Source organism: Cyanistes caeruleus, unplaced genomic scaffold (assembly GCF_971803275.1).
Source record: "Cyanistes caeruleus unplaced genomic scaffold, bCyaCae1.hap1.1 HAP1_SCAFFOLD_65, whole genome shotgun sequence".
Classification (NCBI taxonomy): domain Eukaryota; kingdom Metazoa; phylum Chordata; class Aves; order Passeriformes; family Paridae; genus Cyanistes; species Cyanistes caeruleus.
The window spans coordinates 3,425,952-3,450,912 of NW_028255884.1; the positions used below are offsets into that span (position 1 = coordinate 3,425,952).

The 24,961-nt window shown below is 53.1% G+C and overlaps 3 protein-coding genes across 8 annotated transcripts in view; 1 reads left to right on the forward strand and 2 right to left on the reverse strand.

Annotated features, from left to right (window-relative positions):
* The window catches only part of LOC147647200 (uncharacterized), a 182,290-nt gene that overhangs the window by 105,681 nt on the left and 51,648 nt on the right, over positions 1-24,961 (forward strand). The window lies entirely within an intron of this gene.
* The window catches only part of LOC111944285 (uncharacterized), a 211,548-nt gene that overhangs the window by 18,069 nt on the left and 168,518 nt on the right, over positions 1-24,961 (reverse strand). Inside the window, exons 4-5 of the mRNA XM_086872548.1 lie at positions 18,913-19,080; positions 18,512-18,744 (exon numbers count right to left, since the gene is read on the reverse strand). Coding sequence (XP_086728674.1) covers positions 18,512-18,744; positions 18,913-19,080 — 401 coding nt within the window. The remainder of the gene's footprint in view (positions 1-18,511; positions 18,745-18,912; positions 19,081-24,961) is intronic.
* Positions 9,315-13,169, reverse strand: LOC147647205 (olfactory receptor 14C36-like). 4 transcript variants are annotated; one of them, XM_086872598.1, is made up of 4 exons: positions 12,301-13,143; positions 11,946-12,018; positions 11,288-11,434; positions 9,315-10,414 (listed from the first exon to the last, which is right to left on the reverse strand). In XM_086872598.1, the coding sequence occupies exons 3-4, from the start codon at positions 11,409-11,411 to the stop codon at positions 9,459-9,461; spliced, it is 1,080 nt and encodes a 359-aa protein (XP_086728724.1). In that variant the 5' UTR covers positions 11,412-11,434; positions 11,946-12,018; positions 12,301-13,143; the 3' UTR covers positions 9,315-9,458. The 4 variants fall into 4 exon arrangements, with proteins under 4 accessions (XP_086728724.1, XP_086728726.1, XP_086728725.1 ...); XM_086872600.1 differs by lacking the exon at positions 11,288-11,434 and having other exon boundaries at positions 12,301-13,169; XM_086872599.1 differs by lacking the exon at positions 11,946-12,018 and having other exon boundaries at positions 12,301-13,121.

Below are 24,961 nucleotides of genomic sequence, written 5' to 3' on the forward strand. Positions count from 1 at the left end.
GGATCACCCAGAGACTCTGTCTCAGGCTCAAAGGTCTAGGGGTGTCTTCCCTCTCAAGTCCTGCCCAGGTCATGGCAACCAGCTTGCTGGACTGGGATTGGCGTACCCAGTCTCCCCCGGCCCCGCTGCCTCCACAGTGTGGTCCTCCAGATCTTCCCTGAGCGTGGCTCGTTGTCCAGGGCTGTCTTTGCTCCCAGGTGGTAATATGATTTTAATATGCACCCATGTGCAAGTCTTTATGGGAAATGGGGAAGTTCATCCTGGGCAGCAGCGGCTAAATTGCCTGACGGGTTGGAAGAGAATAAGGGATGGGGATACAAATGCAAGGATAAAACAAGTACGAACTTCTTAACAGTGAACCCTTTTGGGACTTACAACACCAAAACCCCTTATCCAGGGACCTAAACTGGGATTGAAACAGGAACATATAATTTGAACATTGGGATTTTTATTTATAACAATATCCCCCCTCTTTTAATTTGACCAGGCATCAGCCTGCGTCAACTTGTTGTTTCAGGCTCCTGGTAGTGAAACTTCTTTAGTCTTTGGTATTGGTCATATACCCTTTTTGCTTCTTTCAGCTCTGAACTTTCTAACATTAGGATCTTAGTTTTTTCCTTCTCTTGGGTTATTTCTAATGAGTTGTAGATCGTGCTGCTAGACTCTATTACTGAGGTAATCATTCTGATCATAGGTGGGATGACGCAGGGAAGAAACAACAGTCCTGCTAGTCCCGCTATACCAATGAATGCCACCTTTTCCCACCAGCCCTTAAAGGACCAAAAACTATCCCATCAATCAGTATTCAGGATCGGCATCCATTCTTGGTTCCCTACGTAGGAGATTTTTCTGATCTCTTTAGAAATGTTCCAGATTACTTCACTTTTATCATCTATTTCTAGGCAGCATTCAGAGGAGTTGAACTTCCCACAGATTTCCCCCTCATCAGCGAGAAGGTAATCTACTGCCAGTCGGAGTTGGTACACCAGGTACATCAGGTCTGGGAGAGGTGGTCACTTATATGATCAAGGGCCAGGGCTGTTTTGTTCCATGTTATTTCAATTACAGCTTGGAGCCTGATTATTCTGTTTAACATGTATATTGGGGTCCTATATCCCCAGGACCCATCCTGGGCCCAGGTCGCTGGCCCATAAGTTCTTATTATTTCCTCCAGGGTCCAGACTGTTCCTTTCCAATTCTGGGTCCCTCCTGTGCTTATTACACTCCTCTTCTTCCTTTTTAGGGGCCTCTTTAGGTTGTCATATGCTGGTACTCCAAGCTCTGAGCCAGTCTCTTTTGGGAGCAGGAAGAAAGCTGGCTTTATCACCCCAATCGTGCAGCTACCTGACCAGTCTCCTGGTAGATGTGTATAAGCTGCATCCCCGCAGATCCAAAAGAAATCACCTGGGGCTTTCCAAAAACCTTCCCTGTCTTAATAAGGGTTCTCATAATACTTTGATAGGCTTCTAATTCCCCAGAAGGGATTGATCCCTTTTTCTGCACATTCATAAAGGTTATACCCTTTGTGATGAATGCACCCTTTTTCCCTCTTCTCTAAGGACCAATATTGGTTGGGCTCTTGGGGGACCCATTTAGTTCCTAGATTCTTTGTTATAAGATATCTTTTGCATGCCATCTGCCCCACCAGGGTTCTATATCTTTTTCCAGTTCGTAGAATACAGTCTTCCCCAATTACCTTAGCCTTTAACTCCCATTTTTCTCTTCTCCTATACCCTGGCGTTCTTTGGCCTTCCCCAGTTCGTTTTATGCTTAGCATTTTTCAAGGTTTCAAGCTAATTCCCTCCCAGGGCCAAATATCAGACATTTTAGTACTCCCACATACCCAACAATCAGTTATATTTAATTCCTTGCTGATCTTTTGAACTGAATCAATGAACAAGTTCTTCCCACTCAAATTTTCCTATTCTTCATTTCCCACCCTCATGTCCACTCTTTTCTCCTTTACCACATCAGGTTCACCTTTTACTGGTTCGTTCTTTTCAAAGCACAGCCAAGTATCCCTCATGGGACAGTCTCCCAGAAGACGTTCTCTAAAAGTGGCCGTATTTCTGGTAATCCAATATGTTTTTCTGTTTTCTTGGCATTCTTCTAATTGTGATTTGTTATAACAAGAAAGACTCAAATTTGTGTGGACCCTTACCAGGGACCCTAGATTTTCCCCATCATACAAGGGATAATATCATTTCATGCAAGAGTCTGTCCCCATGGCATTGGTGAGGTGCATTGCTATCACCAGACCTACCATGAGCCTTGTGATGATCCTTTTAGGCTCCCTGCAGTCCGTGACTCCCAAGAGTCCAGCAGGAACCATGTTTGATCTCCCCTGGTCTTGCCTCTTGGGGTTTTCCTCACACTCTTTTGGGGGTCTGAGTCCAAGGCTTACAGCTTTATTATTTTTTTTGTCCTTCTCCTTTTTACTGTTGTCGGTTTTGGTCTTGGGAAAAGCTGCCCAGGGAGGGATATAGTCTTGGCTAGGAAATTGGAGCCTTATTCGGGGGGGGAGGGGTTCTTTTACTTTTTCAACTAATAATAATAATAATAATAATAATAATAATAATAATAATAGTTACAAGTTAACCACAACTGGAAAACACCTTAACATTAGTTCACAAACTTTAAAGAAACACTTAACCACAAATGTTGCAGCCAAGAGAACACTTAACAACAACTGTTGTAATTCCAGTTCCTGGTTGGGGACTTTAGTCTCTGGGTTTTCTTCTTAAGGTTATTTTCAAGTCCTTGGTGTTGGGGACAACAGTCCAGTTAGAGGAATCTTTTTCGGAGTTTACTTCCCCATCTGGTGGTGCCACTGGTCCTTTAACTCGAGTCACGTGTGTCCACCCTTTTTCCCGGGTTCTCACAGCCGTATGTGTGGTGAGTTGAACTTGGTAGGATCCTTCAAACTTTGGAGTGAGAGGAGAGTTAGCCCAAGATTTTACCAATACCCAATCCCCAGGGTTAATATGGTGTGTGTCTACCTCTAAGGGAGGAGTTTGAGGGAGATACCCTTTTTTCCTGAGGTTTTCTAAAGTTTTAGCAACAGTTTCCAAATACCTCCTTGAGGTTTCTTCCCCTTCCGTATACTGGGCAGTGCTGTAAGGAATAATTAGGAAGGGGAGTCCAAATAACATTTCATAGGGGGATACCCCTAAATCTGCTCAAGGTCGGGTTCTTATTTGCAACAAAGCCAAAGGGAGACATTTTATCCAATCTAATTTAGTCTCCAGTGTCAGCTTGGTTAAGGTCGTTTTTATGGTCTTATTCATCCGTTCTACCCAACCGGAGCTCTGGGGATGCCATGGGGTGTGTAACCTCCACTTTATCCCCAGGGCTTCAGTGGTTTCCTGGAGGACACGGGCAGTGAAATGGGGACCTTGGTCCGAGTCTATGTTATTGATAAACCCATACCTGGGGACAATATGTTCCAAAAGTATTTTGACTACTACTCTCACTGTTTCATTCCAAGTGGGAAAAGCCTCTGGCCAATGGGTCAGGTTATCTACGATCACTAGCAGGTGTTTGTATCCCTGTGCTAGAGGCATTTCTGTGAAATCAATTTGCACATTTTGGAAGGGTCTCTCCGCTAGTTCCCTCCCCCCTGGTACGGGTTTCATCATCACTCGTTGGTTTACCCTTTGACACGTTACACAGCCCTGAGTGATGGCCGTTGCTATATCATAAACCCCTATGCAGATGTTCTCCCTCAAGGAGTGGTCACATAGACCCTGCGTCCCCCAATGTGTCAATTTGTGTATTTCATCCAATACCCTGCTGTTGCAGTCCACAACTCCAGGATCTCATCCAGGGAAGCAGCAGGATTCTGGGGACCAGCATCAAACACCAACCGAGACGGGCTCCCGTTCATGAAACCATTTATTCAGCATGGGAACAAAGTCAGGTCCAGAACAGAGAGCCCCGAACAGAGGCACAGCAGGGGTTTTTGAGGGACAGAACCCCCGAGGGTTTCCACCTTTGAGGGGGGAGTTCAGGGTCAGGGACCAGTAGAAGCACAGCAAGGGAGAACCCCCCAGGGACTCAAACCCAATCAGAACTCCTGGGCTGCCCTTCTCAAGGGGTTTGGGGTGGGACAATGTTAACTCTTTGTCTCCCTGAGGCTGCTACCACACCACAATAATATTTTTTCCCCTGATCTATCATGCAGAGCACCATGCAAGGCTGTAGAGAGGTCAAGACAACCTGTGTTTTTAAAACTCTGCCCTGCAGCTATTCCTTACAGTGCTGTCAGCAGGGAAGACATTTTGTCTTCTAAAACCTTACTTCTGATAGTTTTTCCCATCTGAAAACTATCTGGGCCAGGGGCAGCACCCAGGGACCTGCCCTGCCTGGGGGAACTTATACCTGGATCTTATAACTAAGTATCAGAAACAAGGGCACACACTATGTATTCCAGACTCCAACGTTTTATTCTTATTCTTAATTTTCCATGGTTTAAGTACTACTAGGTCTTCATCTACTTCAGCTTCTACCTCTTCTTCCTAATATTCCTATTCTTATTCTTTATAATTTTTTGGTTTCTGGAGGGTCTTATGCAGGTTGTGGGGGCGGGGGGGGGGGCGGGGTTTAGGGTTTTTTTCTTTTCTACTACTACTTCCTAAAAACAACTTTCTTTTCTTTTGTTAGAATTGTGTGTGTTGCAGTCCAGCAGGCCACCGTCGTGTCCTGGGAGCAACACCTCCTGTCTGTGTCCATTCCTCATGGCCAAAGTGCCCCAGGATCAGCATGGAGTCCTTTCCTGAGGAGAGGAAATGGCCTTGGAGTCCAGCAGGGAGGAGCTGGAGCCAGTGTCCCTGCAAAGGGCCAAGAGCCGTGTGGCTGTGGCCCTCGGGGACCCGGTGCAGGGGTGCCGCTGGCGGTGCCAGGCTGCCGCTGGGAGCCGATGACTTTCCAGGTGCCTTCCCGGCCGGACGATGGGCCGGGATGCGGCGCTGAGCCCCGGCAGCGAGGGTCCCCCTTTGGGTGCCGCTTTGGGCTGCCGTGTGCCCTCGGGGAGCTGCCCCGGGGGTGCCGCAGAGCGGCCGGGGCCGACTCGGCCCGCAGGGCCAGCGCAGGCCGGGGCAGCCCGTGCGGCTCCCTCGGGGCGCCGGGCAGGCCGCGGGGCAGCCGCCATCTGCAGCCCTGCACTGCTGGCAGCGGGCGCTGATCCTGTGGCTGTGCTGCCAGGCAGGGGCAGTGGAACAGCCCCCACAGCCCCTGCAGCCCCCGCAGCTCCCGCAGCCCCCGCAGTGCCCGCCTCAAGAACGAGCAGCCTTTCCTGTGGGGAAGCGGCTGCCCAGGAGAAGAGACATTTTCCACCGTGGCTTGGGCTGTCAGAGGGCCAGGCCCGGCACAGAGTTGCTCTTGAGGGCACAGCTCGGGCTCCTGGCACTCCACCCAAGCTTCTCGAGGGACAGGCAGCAGGATTCCCTCTTGGGCTAAATCTGCCAGTCTCTGCTGCCTGGCCTCTTCTTCCTCGTGCAGCTCCAGGACGCTCACCTCATCCCAGTCATCGTCCTCCCGCTGCCAGGCCTTGAGCTGGCTGCACAGGATGTCGCAGTATTCCCTGCTGTCCTGAGCCAGCTCTCCATCACTGTCATCATCCCAGCTGGACCTGGAGGATTTTCTCTTTGCTTTGCCTCCAGTCACCTCCTGGCCATCCTGGCACAGCTCTTGCTTGCGGCAAGCTTCCCAGTCCAAGAGTGCCCGGCGGCTCGTGCCTTCTCCTGGGGACAGCCACTGCTCAGGAGATTCTTCCCAATCTGAGAATTCCTGACAGTGATCGCTGTCCGCCTGCCACGGCTCCTGCTCCCTGCACTCGCCCCACTCGGAGACAACTGGGGAGGGCTCTTGCTCCCTGCCCTCATCCCAGTCCCGCAAATGCCAGTAGCTCCCCCATACTTGGACCAGCTCTTGCTCAAGGCCTTCATCCCACTCAGAGAGCTCCTGGCAGCTCTGGGCTTCTCCTGGGGACAGCTGTGGCTCAGAGCAGGCTTCCCCTGGAGTCCCTTGCTGGAACTTGTTCACTTCTCCTCAGCAGAGCTCTGGCTCTTCCTCAGCGCAGGACTCCACGGCTCCTCTCCTCCCTCTGCTTGCCCTCTCAGCCTCCTCCTGCTGCTCCCTCAAGGCCTGGGCTCTCTGTGAGCCGGGCCAGGGCCTGGGGGGCTGGGACTTGGGCTTCGCCTTCTCCTCCTCCGTGCCTGCAGTCCTCTGGCACACACAGGTACCTGGACACAGCCACTGTCCTGGGACTGACCCAGGCCCCACAAGCCCTTTATATACCCCCCAGCCGGGGCGGGGCTCTGCCATGTCACAATGGACTTTGGGCACCGCAAGGTCCCGCGTCACCACGGGCCCTGACACACCGTGCCTGTGTCACAAAGGGCACCATGGCACCCTGTGCCTGTGTCACAAAGGCCACCCCGGCACCCCGTGCCTGTGTCACAAAGGCCACCCCGGCACCCCGTGCCTGTGCCACAAAGGCCACCCCGGCACCCCGTGCCTGTGTCACAAAGGCCACCCCGGCACCCCGTGCCTGTGTCACAAAGGCCACCCCGGCACGCCCCTTCAACAGCCCAAGGCACCAGGAGCGGCCTGGAGCAGCCCAGGCCTTGGGGGATTGCAGCCCCTTCTTCTGAGCCGCTCCTTCAAATGATCAGGAGTGGCTGGGGCCAAGTGAAGGTGCAAAAGGAGACCGTGTGTGTCTTCCTTTGAAAGACAGGGGCCTGCTAAGGGAGGCAGGAGGCTCCTTTGCAATGGAAAATGTAAACCCCCTCCCTCCCAATTATTATCCCTTTGAAAGGCACTCTCTGGCAAAGATAGGAGGACAGGAAGAAGAGTTTGTGCTGCTTTTGCATGAATTGCTATTTGGTGAGCAGGGAAGAAGCCCCCCATGGAAATGATTTTCCTGAGAGGAGCTGCTAAGCGAGAGCTGCCTCTGTGCCAAGCAAAATCCCAGAGCTGGCTAGCTGTGGGAACTGACTACCTATTAAAGCATTTAAAAAGCTGCATCCACCTCTGTGAGACTGACATTTTGCAGACAGGCAAGCCAGGGAAATCTCTCTCTTGCTTCCACCTTTGAGGAGGTACCCGGCTGCCGGTCGGGCTGGGCCCCGCTGCACTGCGGCCCTTGCAGTCGTGCTGACAGTGGCCACAACAATCCTTAAAGCTTCAGGGTCCCCTGACACCCGGGCAACCGAGGAGGAAATTAAAGGAGCGGGTTCGCTGGAGTCCCCAAAACCAACTGGAATAGGAAAATCAAGTAGGGATGAGGCCCATAAAGCCTGCGCAGCACAGGAGCAAAGTGCAAAGACCAGGCCTAGGGGCAGACACAACAATATCTAGGGGAGGTGTGAGGGCGCAGTCTGAGGGCATGGGTCCAGACACAGACTGGGGTTAGAAAGATGTAAAATACTGTGACGAATTGCAATCAATCAGGGGAGAGACACGGGAAGATTCTAGAAACATAACTTTCAGTGGGGTGACTTGATGAACGTATGAATTGCCATCAAGCCTTTGGCAAGTGCTTCCCAAGGCTTGAACTCAAAGCCTGCTGCTTCATGGCTGAAGTCTTTCTGGCCCTGTGTCCCAGAAGGGCTGAATCGCACAGGCTCGGCCTGGCGGGGCCGGGCTGGCCCCAGCAGTGACAGGGTGGGGACAGGAGGCTGCGGGACCCCGGCTGAGGCTGGGCCGGACCACGGCTGCTCACACCTTGCCGAGCCTAAGCCGTGCCCCGCTGCCGGCCCCCGCTGAGCTGGAGTCCGCTGGGCTCCGGGAGGAGCTCCGGGTGGGTCCAGGCCCCCTCGGCCACGGCCCGTGCGGCACATGGTAATTGAAAGAAATTGGCCAGGAGACAAGACTCCTGTTTGATGCCTTTATTAGGATTCAGCTCTTGGGGTGGGTCGGGGGGCCCAAGGGATTGCTTGCATCACGGCCATTCCCACACTGTCAGCTCCAAAGAAGAGACACAATTCAGCTTTGCAGCACACACTGCAGAGCTGGGGCTTCCATCCTCATGAGAGTAGCCAGGGACCTGTTGTTCTGGTTTGCTGTCTAGGGCTGTCAGTCCTTTCCAGTCCTCTTTAGGTCATGGTGATGCAGGAAGGTGGTTTCTAAGCAGGCTTAGGTGATGCAGGGTGATGATCTTGCGTCAGAGCTTGCTCAAATATGTTTCCTTCTCCTTTTATTCCCCTGTTAGCTCGTTGTTTTGGTGTCCTGCATGCCTTAGTTTGCATATTACTCGGTTACACAGCTTCCTGGGAGTTTCTTTCTTCTAGTGTGGCACAGGGACCATGGGAGTTGCCTGGTTCTGTGGCATACCTTTCTAATGGGTTGCTTTTGTTAGTTGGATTTAGCCCCCATGGCAGCAGCTCTGTTACAAGGCAGCAGGGAAGTAAGGGGAAAGGGTACAGGAATGTCTCATAAGAACCTTTAAAACACTTCAGAAACTGGTAAGTAATTAACATTACTAATAACCAACAGAGTAGACAAGGGGTACAAGGTTTACAAATGGGATAAGAACATTAACTGTACCTAACTAAACACAGTATTTTATCCTGGGTGGATTTCTTGAGAGATTTTATTCATGACATGTGCCTGCAAGGATGCGGCACCTCTCTGAGCTGGGGGAGAGGCCAGGGCTGCACAGGGGGGATGTTGTTGGCAGCTCCATGAGGACGCTCTGGGACGCTGCCCTGGGGTGTCCAGCGCAGTGGGGATGGATCAGCCCCTGCTCTGCTGCTCCTTCCCGTCTCCCCCAGGGACCTTGCAGAGCCCCAGCCATGCTGTTTGCCCCCAGCCTGCCCACGGCCAGCCTGGGGCTGCTCACGGGGGTTTTCTGTGCTGAGCTTTGGCCTGGCCGTGTTCTTGAGAGAGCCTGGGCAAGGAGCCTGGAGCCCCCAGGCCCTGCCCTGAGGCGTCAGCGCTGCCCCAGCAGTGCCCATGGCCTGTCCCTGCTGCAGCCCCGGCACTGCCACCCCCAGGGCTGTGCCCGGCCCCGAGAGCACTCAGGCCCTGCAGCAACACCAGGGCCAGGAGGGCAGCGGGGCAGTGGCACGGGAGCAGCACTGGCAACACCAAGTGCTGCTGCTCCTGGGCACAGCTGCTGTGCCAGCACTGATCTGCCCTCAGCTCTGCACACAGACACTGCTGCTGCAGCTCCAGAGAAGGGACCAAAAGCAGGATCTCTGCAGAAAACTTTGCTGGGAGACCCTTTAGTTCCTTTAAAGCCAGCAAGAGCACAGCCCCTCATTGGCAGTGTGTGACCACAAGGAAGGTGGAAGGAGAAACAAAATGAGAAATGGCACAAATAATGACATTTTATTGTGGATATATTTACTTATATTGATAAGTAGAACAACAGAAAAGATCCTCCAAAATTAAACCAATAAGAAATATCAAAGGTGGCTTTTATTACAAGTCATTTGCAGAAATTGGCCAGCAGTTTAATGTTTCTGAAACCATCCAGTGATCATTCTCCACACTGCAGCCTTGAGCTCCTGGTTCCTCAGGCTGTAGATGAGGGGGTTCAGGGCTGGAGGCACCACCGAGTACAGAACTGACACAGCCAGATCCAGGGATGGGGAGGAGATGGAGGGGGGCTTCAGGTAGGCAAACATGATAGTGCTGAGGAACAGAGTGACCACAGCCAGGTGAGGGAGGCAGGTGGAAAAGGCTTTGTGCCGTCTCTGCTCAGAGGGGATCCTCAGCACAGCCCTGAAGATCTGCACATAGGAGAAAACAATAAACACAAAACAGCCAAAATACAGAAAAGCACTTAGCACAATGAGCCCAAGTTCCCTGAGATAGGATTTGGCACAGGAGAGCTTGAGGATCTGAGGGATTTCACAGAAGAACTGCCCCAGGGCATTGCCATGGCACAGGGGCAGGGAAAATGTATTGGCCGTGTGCAGCAGTGAATAGAGAAAGGCACTGGCCCAGGCAGCTGCTGCCATGTGGGCACAAGCTCTGCTGCCCAGGAGGGTCCCGTAGTGCAGGGGTTTGCAGATGGACACGTAGCGGTCGTAGCACATGATGGTCAGGAGGAAATACTCTGCTGAGATGAAGAACACAAAGCAAAAGACCTGTGCAGCACATCCTGAGTAGGAGATGTCTCTGGTGTCCCAGAGGGAATTGTGCATGGCTTTGGGCACAGTGGTGCAGATGGAGCCCAGGTCAGTGAGGGCCAGGTTGAGCAGGAAGAAGAACATGGGGCTGTGCAGGTGGTGGCTGCAGGCTACGGCGCTGATGATGAGGCCATTGCCCAGGAGGGCAGCCAGGGAGATGCCCAGGAAGAGGCAGAAGTGCAGGAGCTGCAGCTGCCGCGTGTCTGCCAATGCCAGCAGGAGGAAGTGGCTGATGGAGCTGCTGTTGGACATTTCTTCACTCTGGCCATGGAGTGCTGTTGAAAGAGGAGAAAGTGACAAGTCAGGAGAGACTTTACTGAGCTATAGAAGCCCTTTCTCCCAGCCCTGTCCCTGCCGCTCAGTACCACCCAATTTTCCTTTTCTCAGAGCCCTTCCTTCAGCCCCGTGCCTGGAGCTCTGCTGGGATCTGGCCCCGTTGCTGTGATGAGCAGGGGCTCTGCCCATGGACAGTGAGGAGTCAGCTCTGCTCTGCAGCAGTGGGGTCATGGGAACGGGGTCAGGGGCCAGTCCTGGGGTTGGACTGCATCATCCCAAACTGCTCCTGAGGCAGAGGAGCCTGGCTGCATCTCCTGTCCCAGGGGTCAGGAATGGTGATGGCCAAAGGCAGTTTGAGAGGGTTTCCTGCTGTGTCCAGAGAGATCAGAAAGAAATGTGCAATGCAGGAGCATTGGCTGTAACTCAGTGGCGGGTGCAGGGAGCTGCTCTGTCACTCCATCTGTCCCCAGCTGCCCTTTCTAAGATCGAGGGCAGGCACTGTGTTTCCCTGAAAATCAGCCTGACACAGCTGAGAGCAGAGGGACACACAGCAGAGCAAACTGGTTCAGCCTTTCTCAGAGTCTCAGCCCCACTCCTGGCCAAGGACACTTCTGTCCTCAGTGTCCCCTGGAGACAGCTGACAGCTTGGGTGGCATCCCAAGGACACACCAAGGGTCCTGTCCATGGCACTGCTGGAGGAGAGTCGGGTCATTCCCAGCCTCCCAGCCTGCCCTGCCCAGAGCTCCTGGGGCAGAGGGAGCTGGGACATCCCATTGCTGTGCCCAGCCTGCACAGGAGGAGCCCAAGGGCTGGGCCTGGCCCTGCAGCTGGAGCTGCCATTCCCAGAGAGCTGTCAGCAATGCCAGGAGCACCTGGGCAAGGCAAGGAGAGAGAGCCAGGCCCTGAGGAAAAGCCTTTCCTTGCCCAGCCCTGCCCAGCCCCTGCCAGGCAGCACCAGTGCAGGACAGTCACCCTCAGGCATTTGCATTGAGACATTTGCTGTGTCTTGGCATGGGGATCTGTAAAAGAGTAATCATGGAATAGTTAGGTTGGGAAAAGACTTTAAACTTTAAACTTTAAACTAAAATCCCAGCACAGCTTGGTGCCACTTTCCCCCCACTGCCTGCCCAGGGCTCTGCTGCCTGGAGCTGTCCCTGCCAGCAGCTGCTGCCCTGTGCCCAGGGCTGGACCCTGCCAGCCCAGCCCCAGCCCAGCCCAGCCCTGGGGGCTCAGCTCTGCCCTGCAGAGCCCTCCCAGCTCAGGGCACTGCCCAGGGGAAGCTCTGGCTCTGCAGGCTCTGATGGCAATGGCAGAGCAACCCTGAGGAGGCTGGAAAAGGACACTGATGCTGCCTGGAAGGGGCCCTGTGCTGATTTCTGTCACTGCCTGGTTAAGATCTGAGAATTTATTTTTTTTAATTTATCGGAACCTGTCACAAGAGGTTGAATAGAGAAATGAAATGAGAGCTGAATATCAATGTGCAATTTCCCATCCAGGCAACCCAGAGCACTAGATTAAAAAAGCACAAACTTCCCTTTTATGCAGCCCCTGACTTGCTGTGCTCCTTGTATAATTTACTTGGTGCAGTCCATGGGCAGAGTGGCTGAAAGCACATTAGGAATCTCCTGTAAACCTACTGATCACTCAAAGTAACAGTTCAGATACCTCAGGCATTGACAAAATTCACAATACCTTTAATAGTTATCCCTCCTCCCTGCCATTCTGCAATAGTAGGAAACTGAATACAAAGTCTTAGAAAATGTCCTCATTTTTATCAAAATCCTTATCTTTCAAATATTCCATGACTGATCAGGAACCCTCAGCAGGTCAGAGCTTCAGGAGCATTCACCTCCCCTCCACCAGAAATACTCAGAGCTGTACTCACAGAGTCTGTAGGCACTGGGGTGTTCCAGCTTGAGGAGATGCCTCCAGGAGCTGCAGCTGCATTGTCCTGCAGCCAGAGGCTTCCTGTGCCAAGGGCTGGCAGGGATTCTGCCCCAGGCACTTCTCAGCACCTTCCCAGCCCTGACTGATTGAAGCTCTCTGTGCCTCTGGGCTGTGCCCAGGGTGGCTGCAGGCAGTGCCCCAGCCCTGCTGGGCTGGCAGAAGAGCTGCTCAGCAAGAGAAATGTGCTTTTGAAGCTCTTCTTGGTTTCCAGCAGCTGCCTCTGTGCCAGGAGCCCGGCCCAGCTCAGCAGCACAGACACAGCAGCAGGACTTTAATGAGCCTCTTGGGGCTTTGTGCTGAGGCCCTGAACATCAGTGCCTGACAGGGAGGGGAAGAAAGCTCTCAAGAACTCCAAGTCAGAATCCAACTCCAAAGTTTCTTTCACTTTTAATGGGTCCCAGTGAGGGACATGACTGAGAAAGTGTCCCCAGGCCCCAGGCAGAGCAGAGAACTGGAGGCACTGATGACAGCTGGGGACAAAGAGAAGCCAAGGCTTGGTGCCCTGGGCCACAGCAGCCAATGCTGTGCCAGCAAGGGCTGTGAGGAGACACCTTGTCCTGAGGCCCTGGGGCCTCCTGGCACAGCCCCAGCAAGGCTGGCCACTGTCACCCCCTTGGCCTGCCCTCAGCATCCCCCCTAGCCCACATTCCAGTGGCCTCAGGGATCTGCTGGAAGGAGTCCCTGGGGAGCCTTGCTCAGGAATGGCCCTGGGGGCTCCTTCATGCTCCAGGGACTGCAGCTTTTTCAAAGGACTTTGGCTTTTGCTTTGGAGTCTCTGAGAGCTTTGTGCAATCCTGGCCTCCAATTATCTGCTGTAATTAGTCCCTTGACAGGCTTTGTCAGTAACAACACTCAGTGGGGCTCATTAATGCTTCAAGGTACTTCAGGTTCTTAAGGCACTTTCCTTTTTCCTTCCCACCCTGAGTCTCTGAGAAGTTTGTGCAATCCTGGCCCCAATTATCTGCTTTAACGAGTCCCTTGGGAGCTTTGCATTGACACTCAGTGGGGCTCATCAATACTTTGAGATACTCAGGGCTTTTTCAGCTACTTTGGATTTTCCTTCCCACACTGAGTCTCTGGGAGGTTTTTGTGCAATCCTGGCCTCCAGTTCTCTCCTCCAAGGAGTCCATGAGGAGCCTGTGTTGGGGATGGACCTCAGTGGCACCCATTAATGCTTGGAGACACTTTGGGTTTTTCCTCTGACTTGGACTCCTGGAAAGGTTTGTGCAATCTCCTCTCAGGCCCTGAGGTTCAAGGGCTCAGCTCCAAATGCACCACGGGGCTCATTAGGATCAAGCAAATCCTAACAAACCATGGCTGTGCCTTGATTTCCCTCTGGCCTGGTGCAGTTCTTAGGAAAGTTTCCTACAATGGTTATGAAGAAATAGTTCAAAGAGCTTCTAAGAAATATGTGTTCCTATTTTAAAGGGTGTCTTTTATTCCTGTTCTCTTTAGAGCAGAGGTGATTGCAGCATTCAGTGATGGATATTGATCCAGGGTCTCTCCTAAGGAGGTCTGGCCAGGTCAGAGAAGCTGTGCCTTGAGGTCTGACCCAGTGGGGACAACCTTGCTCCACATTCCCCAGCCCCATCCTGTCTCTCCTCACTCCCCTGGGACCTGCTTTGCTCACAGAACTGGCTGCACTCAGGCAAAGAGGGGTTTTCCTTCTTTGATTTTAGCAATCTAAAACTGCTGAGTTTCCCCATGGAAAACAGACACCCTCCTCAAGTGTGTGCCAAGCCCAAGGTGCCACCAAGGAGGTTCCCCTTCCCCAAGGCAGAGCCACACAAGGAATGTTTCAGACACACAGGGAGTTCTACAATAAACACAGCCCCAGAGTTGGCTGAAGGCAGAATTAGAGCAGCTGCTGAAGGACAGACAAGCTTTGAACTCCTTGCAGCTGAAAGCACCAAGTGGGTTGTTGGGAGGTGTGTGAGTGAGGCAAGAGTGAGGGAAGGGAAATGCAGAGAGCCCTGGAAGTGTTTCTGTGCAGACAGGCTGCTCCAAGGGCAGCGTTGGACTTCTCTGGGGGGAACTGTGAGAGAGGTCGGGGCAGAGTGACCTCCCCAGTGACCTCGAGATGTCACACAGCCACCAGGGATGTCACAGCCCACTCAGTGGTGTCACACAACCTGCTCTGGGATGTCACACCGCATTTCTGTGATGTCACATCTCTTCTTATATGCCACAAAATCACCTCGTGATTTCACACAGCGTTCTGTGATGTCACACAGCCACATTTGATGTCATAGTTCATTCTGTGATGTCACAGTCAGCACTGTGATGTCATACAACCTGTCCTGAGATGTCACATGGCTTTTCTATGATGTCACTGCCCACTGTAGGATTTCATATCACCACCATGTGACTTGACAGCCTGTTCTGTGATGTCTCACAACCAACCAGTGATATCACAATCCACCCTGTGGTGGCTCTGTCATGTCACAACCTGCTCTGTGATGTCAGAATCCTTTCTGTAATGATGTACATTCGACCTCTGATGTCATAGTCATGTCTCTGATGTCACAACCCACTAAGTAACATCACCCAGCCCACTCTGTGATGTCATACAGCCACACTGTGACATCACACACCTCTTTCTGATGTCACAGAATCCCCTCTATGACGCTGTAGCTGCTCAGTGACCTCACACAACAAACTCTGTGATGTCACAGCCCCATCTGTGACCTCACACAGCCCACTCGGAGCTGTCACACAGCCCCTTTCTGACATCACAGCTGCTCTGGGGCTCCAGGACACAGCCACAGAGGTGCTGCTGGGACACAGCCCCCTCTGGCACATCCCACAGCCCCTGCCAGTGCTGAGCCCCTGGCAGCTCTGTCTGGGCCTGCTCTCTGTGTCTCTGAGCTGCCCTGGCAGGGCCCCAGCCCTGCTGGGCTGTGCTCAGGAGCTGCTCCTGGCCAGAGCTGTCTCTCTGCAGCGCTGCCTTTGCCAGGAGCTGCCTCTGGGCCAGGAGCCCGGCCCAGCTCAGCAGCACAGACACAGCACCAGCACTTTCATCACCCTCTCGGGCCTTTGGGGCTCTTGGCATCACACTCAGTCCCTCAGAGTGTGCTCCAGAAACTCCTCAAGAGCTCCAAGTCAGATGGAAACACTGAAGTTTCTTGTAGTTGAAATGAGAGACACGAGTGAGAAAGCGTCCCCAGGTTCCAGGCAGAGCAGAAGACTGGAGGCCCTGATGGCAGCTGGGGACAAGCAAGGGAAAGGTGTCTGTGGTGCTGAGCAAAGCTGGATGTGTTTCAGGAATGGCAAGGGCCAAGGGCTGAGCCCCAGCCCCTGGCAAGGCAGATGCTGTCCCTCCCTCATTGCTCAGGGCTCTTCCCGGGCCACTGGCATGTGGGGATGTGCAATGCCAAGGGCAGCACCATGGGGCGGCCCCTGCCAGGCTGCTGAGCAGGGACAAGGAGGCAATGAGGCCCCAGGGCTGCCAGGGTCACTTGTCCCCTGCTGGCCTCAGGCCCAGGGCCAGCAGCCATGGCCAAAGGGCTGCACAAGTTGCCTCTGGCAGGGCCTTGCAGCTGCACAGCCCAGGGCCTTCAGCCTCTACCTGCTGCTTATGTGATGAGGCCTCCAAATCCCACCCTGGGAGATTTTTGGTCACTCTCCATGGTCTGTGAAAATGGAAACACTGGTCAAAGTTAATTTCTACCAAATCTTGCAGTGACAGAAAAAGGATCAATATGTTTAAAGTGACTAAATTTGGATTTGGATTTGTTAGAAGGAGGAAATATTTTACAATGAGAGTGGCACAAAACTGCAGCTGCTTTTCTAGAGAAATGGATGCCCCATCCCAGAAATGCTGCAGGAGCTCTGTGCCACCTGACGCAGTGAAAGTGCCCACGTGTCCCCAAAGATGGAATTGCTGTTGTGTGGGTTCTCTGATGTGCTGGGTGCCCTCACAACCCTCCTGGCCAGAATGTCTGCTGAGGGCCAGCCAGGCTGCTGCAGTGGCACTGACCTCACAGCCATCACCATTGCAGCCATGTCCCCTGGGCCTGGCTCTCCCCTTTCCTCTGCCCCTGCCTTGTCTCTGCTGCCATGAAGAGTTGTTTCATTATTATCTTGTCCCCAGGGTGCTGGGGCCAATTGCTTCCCAGTCAGGCTCCTGGAGCAGCAGTGGCTTTTCAGAGCCCAGCCAGAAATGAGCCCTGAAGCAGCAGCTCTGCAGTGCTGGCCACCAGGCCGGGGTGCCAAGGGAGCCTTCTGGCCATGGCCTGGAAGCAGCTGCTGCTGCCAAGGTGCCTTTGGTGCCTCAGGCTGTCCCTGGCACAGCTCCCAGCACGGCACTCTGCACTTGTGCCCGAGCCCTTCCCTGGCTTGGGGCTGGCCTGGGGCTTTTCCTGCAGCAGGATCTGCCCTGGCCATGGCACAGGAAAGGCAGTTCCTGCTGGAGCAGGAGGCTGTGCCTGGAATGGGCTCAAACAGCTCCAGCAAAGCCCTGTTTACTTCAAAATTGCTTCCTAGAGCACTATAGTCTAATAATTGTTATCGCTCCTCTACTGTGGAGTAAATAACATTTTCTTTATTTACTCTGTGGTGCAAAAAAATCTGTCTAATCATAAATCAATCAATCAATCAATCAATCACTCAGTTGTATTTGTATAAATATATCTCATACTCAATTTTTAATCTTATGGGACAAGATGCATTACGATTCACTTCCACCTGTCCAATACATTTTACACATAAACCTTTGACAAACTCTGGGGCTGGGATTGGATCTCCTCTCTTAGAAGGAATTTAAAAGTCTAGGTGCTCTGGAGGGGTTTGAGGATCCATGGTGGCTGCTGGCTGTCATGACTCACCAGGAGTTTCTCTAATAAAGAAATAAATATTTTTCCTAAAGCTCCCACTCTGCCCATGACAGGAAGCCCTAGGAGTGCCTGTGACATTCTGGCTCCTGAATAGCTTGGAGACACTTGGAATGTTGCCATGGAGCCCATCTGATGGCCTGTAACAAATCTGAAATGTAGTAGGCAACAATCACAGGACCTGTTGCTATGATCAGTCCCTTGGCAGCTCCATGGAGACCCCATGCCAGGGGTGGTTGCCATGGACACCAGCGCAGGCCTGGAGCCAGAGCCCATTGCCATGGCAACCATTTGCAGTCCCATCCCCAGGCTCATGGGATCCCAGAGCCACAGAATTGGCTGAGTTGGGAGGGAGCCATGGGGATCCTCCAGTCCAACTGCTGGCCCTGCACAGGACACCCCAACAATCCCAGCCTGGGCCTGGCAGCGCTGGCCAAACGCTGCTGGAGCTCAGCCAGCCCTGGAGCTGGGAGCCTTCCCTGGGGAGCCTGTTCAGTGCCCCAGCAGCCTCGCGGGAAAAACCTTTTCCTCACATCCAGCCTAAACCTGCTCGCCTCAGCTCCAGCCGCTCCCTCCATTCCTGTCCCTGGGCACCAGAGGGAAGAGGTTCCCGCAGCCCCCAGCCAGGGACCTGCTCCCAAGGCTGCTGCCATGGCAACCAGGCCTGGCACCAGCTGGGATGCTTCGTTTCCACGGGCTGGGCTTCAGGAATGGCATTCCCCAATTTCCTGCTCCCGCTGAAACCGCGCTGCCGCTCGCTTCCCTCCCACCTCCCATGGAAAGCACAAAAGGCAAAGATCCCAGGCAGGGATAAGAACAATTTATTTGGAACAGCAACAAGATAAGGAACAAACGGGAACAGAAACAATGTGAATAACAGAAGGGATAAGACAAACTATTCATAGGGAAAACTAAAATGCGACTGATTGGCTCTTCCTGGCCACGTATTTCCTCCTGCCAGGAAAGGACACTCTTCTCCTCTGGTGAGAGAGGGAGTCCTTTTCCCGCCCCTGGCAATGACCTGAGATGGGGTTGAATATAATGACAGGGCCATGGCCAGACCCTCATGTTCTTTGATCTCTCATCATGTCATTGCCATGGGCAGGAAGAGGGACGGGTGTCTTCCCAGCATGGATCCCAGGGAACCCGGATCACCAGGTCTATTCCCAATGTGGATTCTCCAAGGGGGGATGAAGCTGGAGCTGTGGAGAAAGCTCTTCCTGCACTTGGGGCACTGGCAGGGCTTCCCTTACTGGTGCCTCCGTTGGTGTCTGGTCAAGTGAGAGCTCTGGGTGAAGCTCTTCCCACACTGGGGACACTCATAGGGCCTCTCCCCAGTGTGGATACGTTTGTGGGTAATGAGGTTGGATCTGTGGCTGAAGCTCTTCCCACATTCCCCACACTCATAAAGCCTCTCCCCAGTGTGGATGCGCTGATGCCTGACGAGGGTGGAGTTTTGCTTGAAGCCCTCCCCACAATCAGAGCAGTGGAAAGGCCTCTTATCCGTGTGAATCCGCTGGTGCCTTAGCAGAGTGGAGCTGGCCTGAAACCTCTTCCCACATTCCCCACACTCATAGGGCCTCTCCCCAGTGTGGATGCGCCGGTGAATGGTGAGGGTGGAGTTGTACTTGAAGCCCTCCCCGCAGTCAGGGCAGCGGAAGGGCCTCTCATCCGTGTGAATCCGCTGGTGCACGAGGAGAGTGGAGCTGGTCTGAAACCTCTTCCCACACTGGGGACACTCATAGGGCCTCTCCCCAGTGTGGATGCGCTGGTGGATGATGAGGTGGGAGCTACAGCTGAAGCCCTTCCCACATTCCCCACACTCGTAGGCCCATTCCCCAGTGTGGATCATCTGGTGGCAGATCAGGCTGTTGCTCTGGCTGAAGCTCTTCCCACACTCCAAGCACTTGTAGGGCTTCTCCCCATCCCGAAGCTGCTCATGGACCACCAGCTCAGAGCCCTGGCTGGACCTCCGGCCGTCTTCCCGGCACAGGGTGGGTCTTTCCTCCTCAGAGCACCCTGGGATGGGTTTGGAGCCCCTCCTCCTGTGGGATCTCTGGGGATTTTTCTCCCTGTTGGATTCCTGAACTGTAGAGCTGCTCAGAACGGCCTTGTCCACGAGGTTGTGCCGCAGGGATTTGTCCTCCCTGGTCTCCATTCTTAGCTCCTTGTCTGGGGGAGGAAGGACAAGGAGAGGATGGGATTTGCCTCCGTGCCAGAGGGAAGGGGAAGGAGATCCATCCAATGTGTCCCCAGCAGGACGCAGGAGAGAGGGGGAAAGGGGCAGTGACTTCCTCCTCACCTGCCTGGGATTCCTGGGCCATCTTCCTCTTCCTTGCAGCCTTCTCATCCATCCAGCCAAGGTTTGGGATGGGGAAATCCTGGTTCAGGAGAGAACAAGGAATGAGCATCCTGAGTTTGAAGGTCCCTCTGTCCAAGTCCCTCTCTAGAAGTCACCAGGGCATCTGGGGTGTCTTGGTTTGAAAGGAAAGGTGTTTGCTAAGGAAAGCAGAAACCCCCATTGAAATTGATAAAAATGTAAGCAACAGCCCTTTCCAAATTATTATAATCTTGATATCAAAGTGATCTCAGATAAGCAATGAAGCAATAATCCCATAGAATTGTGCACATTACCTCTGAAGTTCCCGTGCTCTAGATGGGTCTGGTGTCTCCTCTGGGAATCCAGTGGAGAAAGACAGCCTGTGGTGCTCTGATTCTCAGATTATATCCAGTCAGGAATGCTTGGCTCCTCCTCCTGGCTGGAGCATCTCCCAATGGGATGATGTCATTTTATCAGTCCTGCAGTGAGAGTCAATGGCCCATTAACAGAAGATATCCCCCTGGAGGAAGGATGGATGGTGGAAGTGATAAAGAACACTGCCCCACCTGGTTTTAACAGCTGGCCCATTAACACAAGACATCCCCCAGTTATGAGGGATGGGTCATGGAGGAGATAATGAAAACTGCTCCACTAGTTTTTAAAAGATGGTGACAGAATACATACATTTGGTTACATCTTGCATTGCAACCCAGGACATGGGGTCCATAAAAATTGTACACCACTAAAATTTGGCCCTGAAAATGCTTTCCAGAAGTTTTCCATTTCTGTTCTCTCCCTTTTGGTGTTCAGGGGTTCCCCCCTGTCCCAGCTGCTGTGGGTCATGCTTGTACTGGGGGTCACACTTCTACTCGGTCCCTAACCTCTACAGGCTGCTGGGAGTGCCAAGAATTTGGAAAGTTCTTCCCATTTCGATCTCCCCACTTAGGGATGCAGGAAGGTTTTGGGGTCCCAGGGTCCCTGCTCTTCTTATTCCCTTCTTGGGGGTGCAGGGGGACCAAGGAGACCCCCCTGCCCCTCTCTATTTAATTGAGGGTTCCTCGAATCATGGCACTCCCCCCCTCTGGGCTCCCCACTTTGGGGTCCTCGGGGACACAGGGTTCTGCTCCTCCAGGCTGCCGCTGCCAGCAGCTGCCACTGGGAACCCCAAATGTCCCCCCAAAGGGCATTTTATTTTCAGCTTTGGTTTTCTTCATTCTCCAATCATCACCCCTAAAAACCCAACCCAGGGACCCCCCCAGGATATCTGGGCCGGGCTCCCCCTCCCTCGTCACCTGTGGGATGGGGGGCTGATGATCCCACGGGTGGGAGGGGGCTGTGAATTCAGGGAGTGAATCCCAGTTCGACTGGGATATACTGGGCCTGAGATCATACTGGGATAACAAGCACCTAACTGGGATTACTAGGAGTGTCTGGGAATGGCTATGGACATGCTGAGGGCAGCTGGCATATACTGGGAGTGTCTGTGATCATACTGGGGATGACTGAAAACACACTGGGAACAATGGGAACCATGCTGGGGACAACTGGGAACAACTGGGAGTGACAGGGTCTACACTGGGGGCAACTCCAGCTGGGCATAACTGAGACCATGCAGGGAGCAGCTGGGATCATCTGGGAAGCGACTGAGACTATACTGGGGTCAACTGAGTGCAACTGGAATCACGCTGGGAGGAACAGGGAGCAACTGGAACCATCCTGAGGGTAACTGGCATCCTCCTGGGATCACAGTGGGAGCAGTTGGGCCATGCTGGGACCATACTGGCAGCAACTGGGACTGCACTCAGGGTGACTGGGAGTGGCTGGGAGCAACTGGGATCAGGCTGGAAGCACCTGAGGAGTGATTGAGAGCAACTGGGATAGACTGGGAGAAACTGAAACCACAGTGCAGGTAAATGGGAACAACTGGAACCATGCTGGATAATCCTGGAAGCAGCTGTGCCCATGCTGGGGTCATACTGGGATCCTACTAGATGTAGCTAGGATAATATTGGATGTGCCTGGAAAGGTGCTGGCTGGGACTGGAACCATGCTGGAGGTGACTGGGAACAACTGGGCCCATCCTGGGAGTGACAGGGAGTCACTTTGGCCATGACTGGAATCATGCTGGGAGGGCCTGGGTGTGACTGGAACCATACTGGGGGTGACTGGGTGCAGCAGCTCATTCTGGGAGGGACTGAGATTGTAGTGGGAGTGACTGTGATCATCCTGGAAGTGTTTTTCTGTAGATCTTACGTGTTTCTGGTCTCTTTTTATTCTCCTTATTATCCTATGTACCTGAAATATTTTTGGATATCTTAATGTTACCCAAAATCTTAAGGGCTAATGGTTTTCAGGTTAAATTAGCTAAGTTTGCAAAGTTAATGCTGTGGTAAGAGTTTTATCTTCAACTGGATTTTGTATTAAACCCTTTGCCAAAGTTCCTTGATTGTCTATATTTTGCCAGTTAAATTTTGTGTCATTTTGACCTCTTAGCTCAGTTGTTAGAGTATGGTGCCAGTATCACCGAGGTTGTGGGTTTGATCCTTGTGGGGCCATTCGCTTAAGAGCTGGACTTGATGCTCCTTGTGGGTCCCTTCCTACCAAGAATATTCTTTACATCTGCCCACACTGAGAGGATCTGGTTGGTGTTTCTCCTGTGCACTAAACTCAAGCACAGGAACCTTTGGTTACCACCAGCATTGAAGTGTTCTGGGGTGTTACAGCCCTGCAGGCTCACAGTGACCTCTTGTTTCCATAAGGACCCACAGTGTCCCACTGGTCCCTTGGTTCCATGGGCCCAAGAGTGCCACAATGATCCCCTTGGTTCCACAACTTCCCACGGTGTCTCACTGACCCCTGGAGCCAAGGATCTGGAGTGTCCCACTGGTCCTTTGGTTCCATGGGCCAAACAGAGCCACAATGATCCCCTTGGTTCCACAACTTCCCATGGTGCCTCACTGACCCCTTGGTTCCATAAGGATCTGGAGTGTCACACAGGTTTATGGCATTTGTCCTTGCTGCCCCTCACATCCCACTGCCCCACAAAGAGCCCCGAGCCACCCGTGAGGGACAGGCCCTGCTGGGCCAGGCCTGGGCTCAGGGCTTGGCCTTTCTGCTTCCTCCAACCCAGCCAGGGCTTGCTCAGCATTGCAGTTCCCTGCTCAGAGCCTTTGGCTCTCGGCAATCCTGGCCTCCAGGATCTGCTCTCACCAGTCCCTGGGGAGCCTTTGGCAGTCCCTGCCCTCAGTGAAGCCGATTGAAGCTCCAATGGACTTGGAGTTTTGCTTCTGACTCCTTGAGCAGCTTCTTCAGCCTGAAGGAGGGACAAAGGAGGATCAGGGAAAGGAGAAGGAAGCACAAGGTCAAGCACTCCCTGAATTCACAGCTCTTCACCTGTGGGATCATCACCTCCCATCCCACAGGTGACCGGGGAGGGAGAGCTCGGCCCAGATATCCCGGGGGATCCTTCTTGTGTTGTGTTTTTTAGGGGGGGATGTTTGGAGAATGAAGAACCCCAAAGATGAGTGGAAAATGCTCCTTGGAGGGATACTGGGGGGTGCCAGCATCCCTACGTGGGGAGATGGAAACAGGGGGAACTTTTTTGATTCCTGGCACACCCAGCAGCCTGAAGAGCTCAAGGACCGAGCAGACAGGGGACCCAAAGTACAAGTATGACCCCCGGCAGCTGGGACAGGGAGGAACCCCTGAACACCAAAGGAGTGAGACCAGAGACGAGGAACTCATGGAAGGCATTTTCAGGGCTGCATCTTGGTTTTTGGGGGGTTCATATGGACTCCATGTCCTGGGTTGCAATGCAAGATGTAACCAAAAGCATGTTTTCTATCACCATTTGTTAAAAACTGGTACAGCAGTTTTCATTATCTTCTCCATGACCCATCCCTCATAACTGGGGGATATCTTCTGTTAATGGGCCAGCTGTTAAAACCAGGTGGGGCAGTGTTCTTTATCTCTTCCACCACCCATCCTCCCTCCAGGGGGATATCTTCTGTTAATGGGCCATTGAGTCTCAGTGCAGGACTGATAAAATGACATCATCCCATTGTGAGATGCTCCACCCAGGGGGAGGAGCCAAGCATTCCTGACTGGATATAATCTGAGAATCTAAACTCCACAGGCAGTCTTTCTCCACTGGATTCCCAGAGGAGAGACCAGACCCATCTACAGCACCAGAACTTCAGAGGTAAGCTACAATCTTCTACGGGATCATTGCTTCAACAGAACCACATCAGTCACTCCAGGAGGACTGCGGCCACCATTTAATCAGACTGCTGCCAGCACCCTGACCAACGGGGTGTAAGGTCCTGACTCTGTTGGTGCGTTGCTTTTTGTTCGTTTTGTTGGGGTTTTTTTGTACTGCTGCATTTTCATTTTCCTTTCTTTAGTAAAGAACTTATATTCCTTTTCCCATATTGTTACCTGAGATCACTTTGGTTTCAAGATTATAATAATTCGGAGGGGATGGGATGCTTATATTTTTTATCCATTTCAGTGGTGATTTCTGCCTTCCTTAGCAAACTCCTTTCAAACTAAGTCACGTCAGAGGCCCAGGTGACTTCTAGAGATGGGCTTGGTAAGAGGGACCATCAAACTCAATGTGCTCATTCCTTGTTTTCTCTCAAACCAGGAGTTTCCAATCCCAAACCTTGGCTGGATGGAGAAGCAGGCTGTGAGGAAGAGGAAGATCTCCCAGGACACCGAGGCAGGTGAGGAGGAAGTCAGTGCCCCTTTCCCCCTCTCTCCTGCTCCATCTCCCAGCCCAGCCTGGCCCCCAGCTGCAGGACAACCCCGCTGCCGACGCCGTCCTGCCGGGGACGCACTGGGGGGATCTCCTTCCCCTTCCCTCTGGCACAGAGGCAAATCCCATCCTCTCCTTGTCCTTCCTCCCCCAGACAAGGAGCTGAGGATGGAGACCAGGCAGTACAAATCCTCACAGCAGAACCTGGTGGAAGAGGCCATTGTGAGCAGCTCCACAGTGGAAGAATCCAACAAGGAGGAAAATCCCCAGAGATCCCACAGGAGGAGGGGCTCCAAACCCATCCCAGGGTGCTCTGAGGAGGAAAGACCCACCCTGTGCCGGGAAGACGGGCAGAGATCCAGCCAGGGCTCTGAGCTGGTGGTCCATGAGCAGCTTCAGGATGGGGAGAAGCCCTACAAGTGCTTGGAGTGTGGGAAGAGCTTCAGCCAGAGGAAAACCCTGATCCGCCACCAGATGATCCACACTGGGGAATGGGCCTATGAGTGTGGGGAATGTGGGAAGGGCTTCAGCTGCAGCTCCCACCTCATCATTCACCAACGCATCCACACTGGGGAGAGGCCCTACGAGTGTCCTGAGTGTGGGAAGAGGTTTCAGACCAGCTTCAATCTCCTCCAGCACCAGCAGATTCACACGGATGAGAGGCCCTTCCGCTGCCTTGACTGTGGGGAGC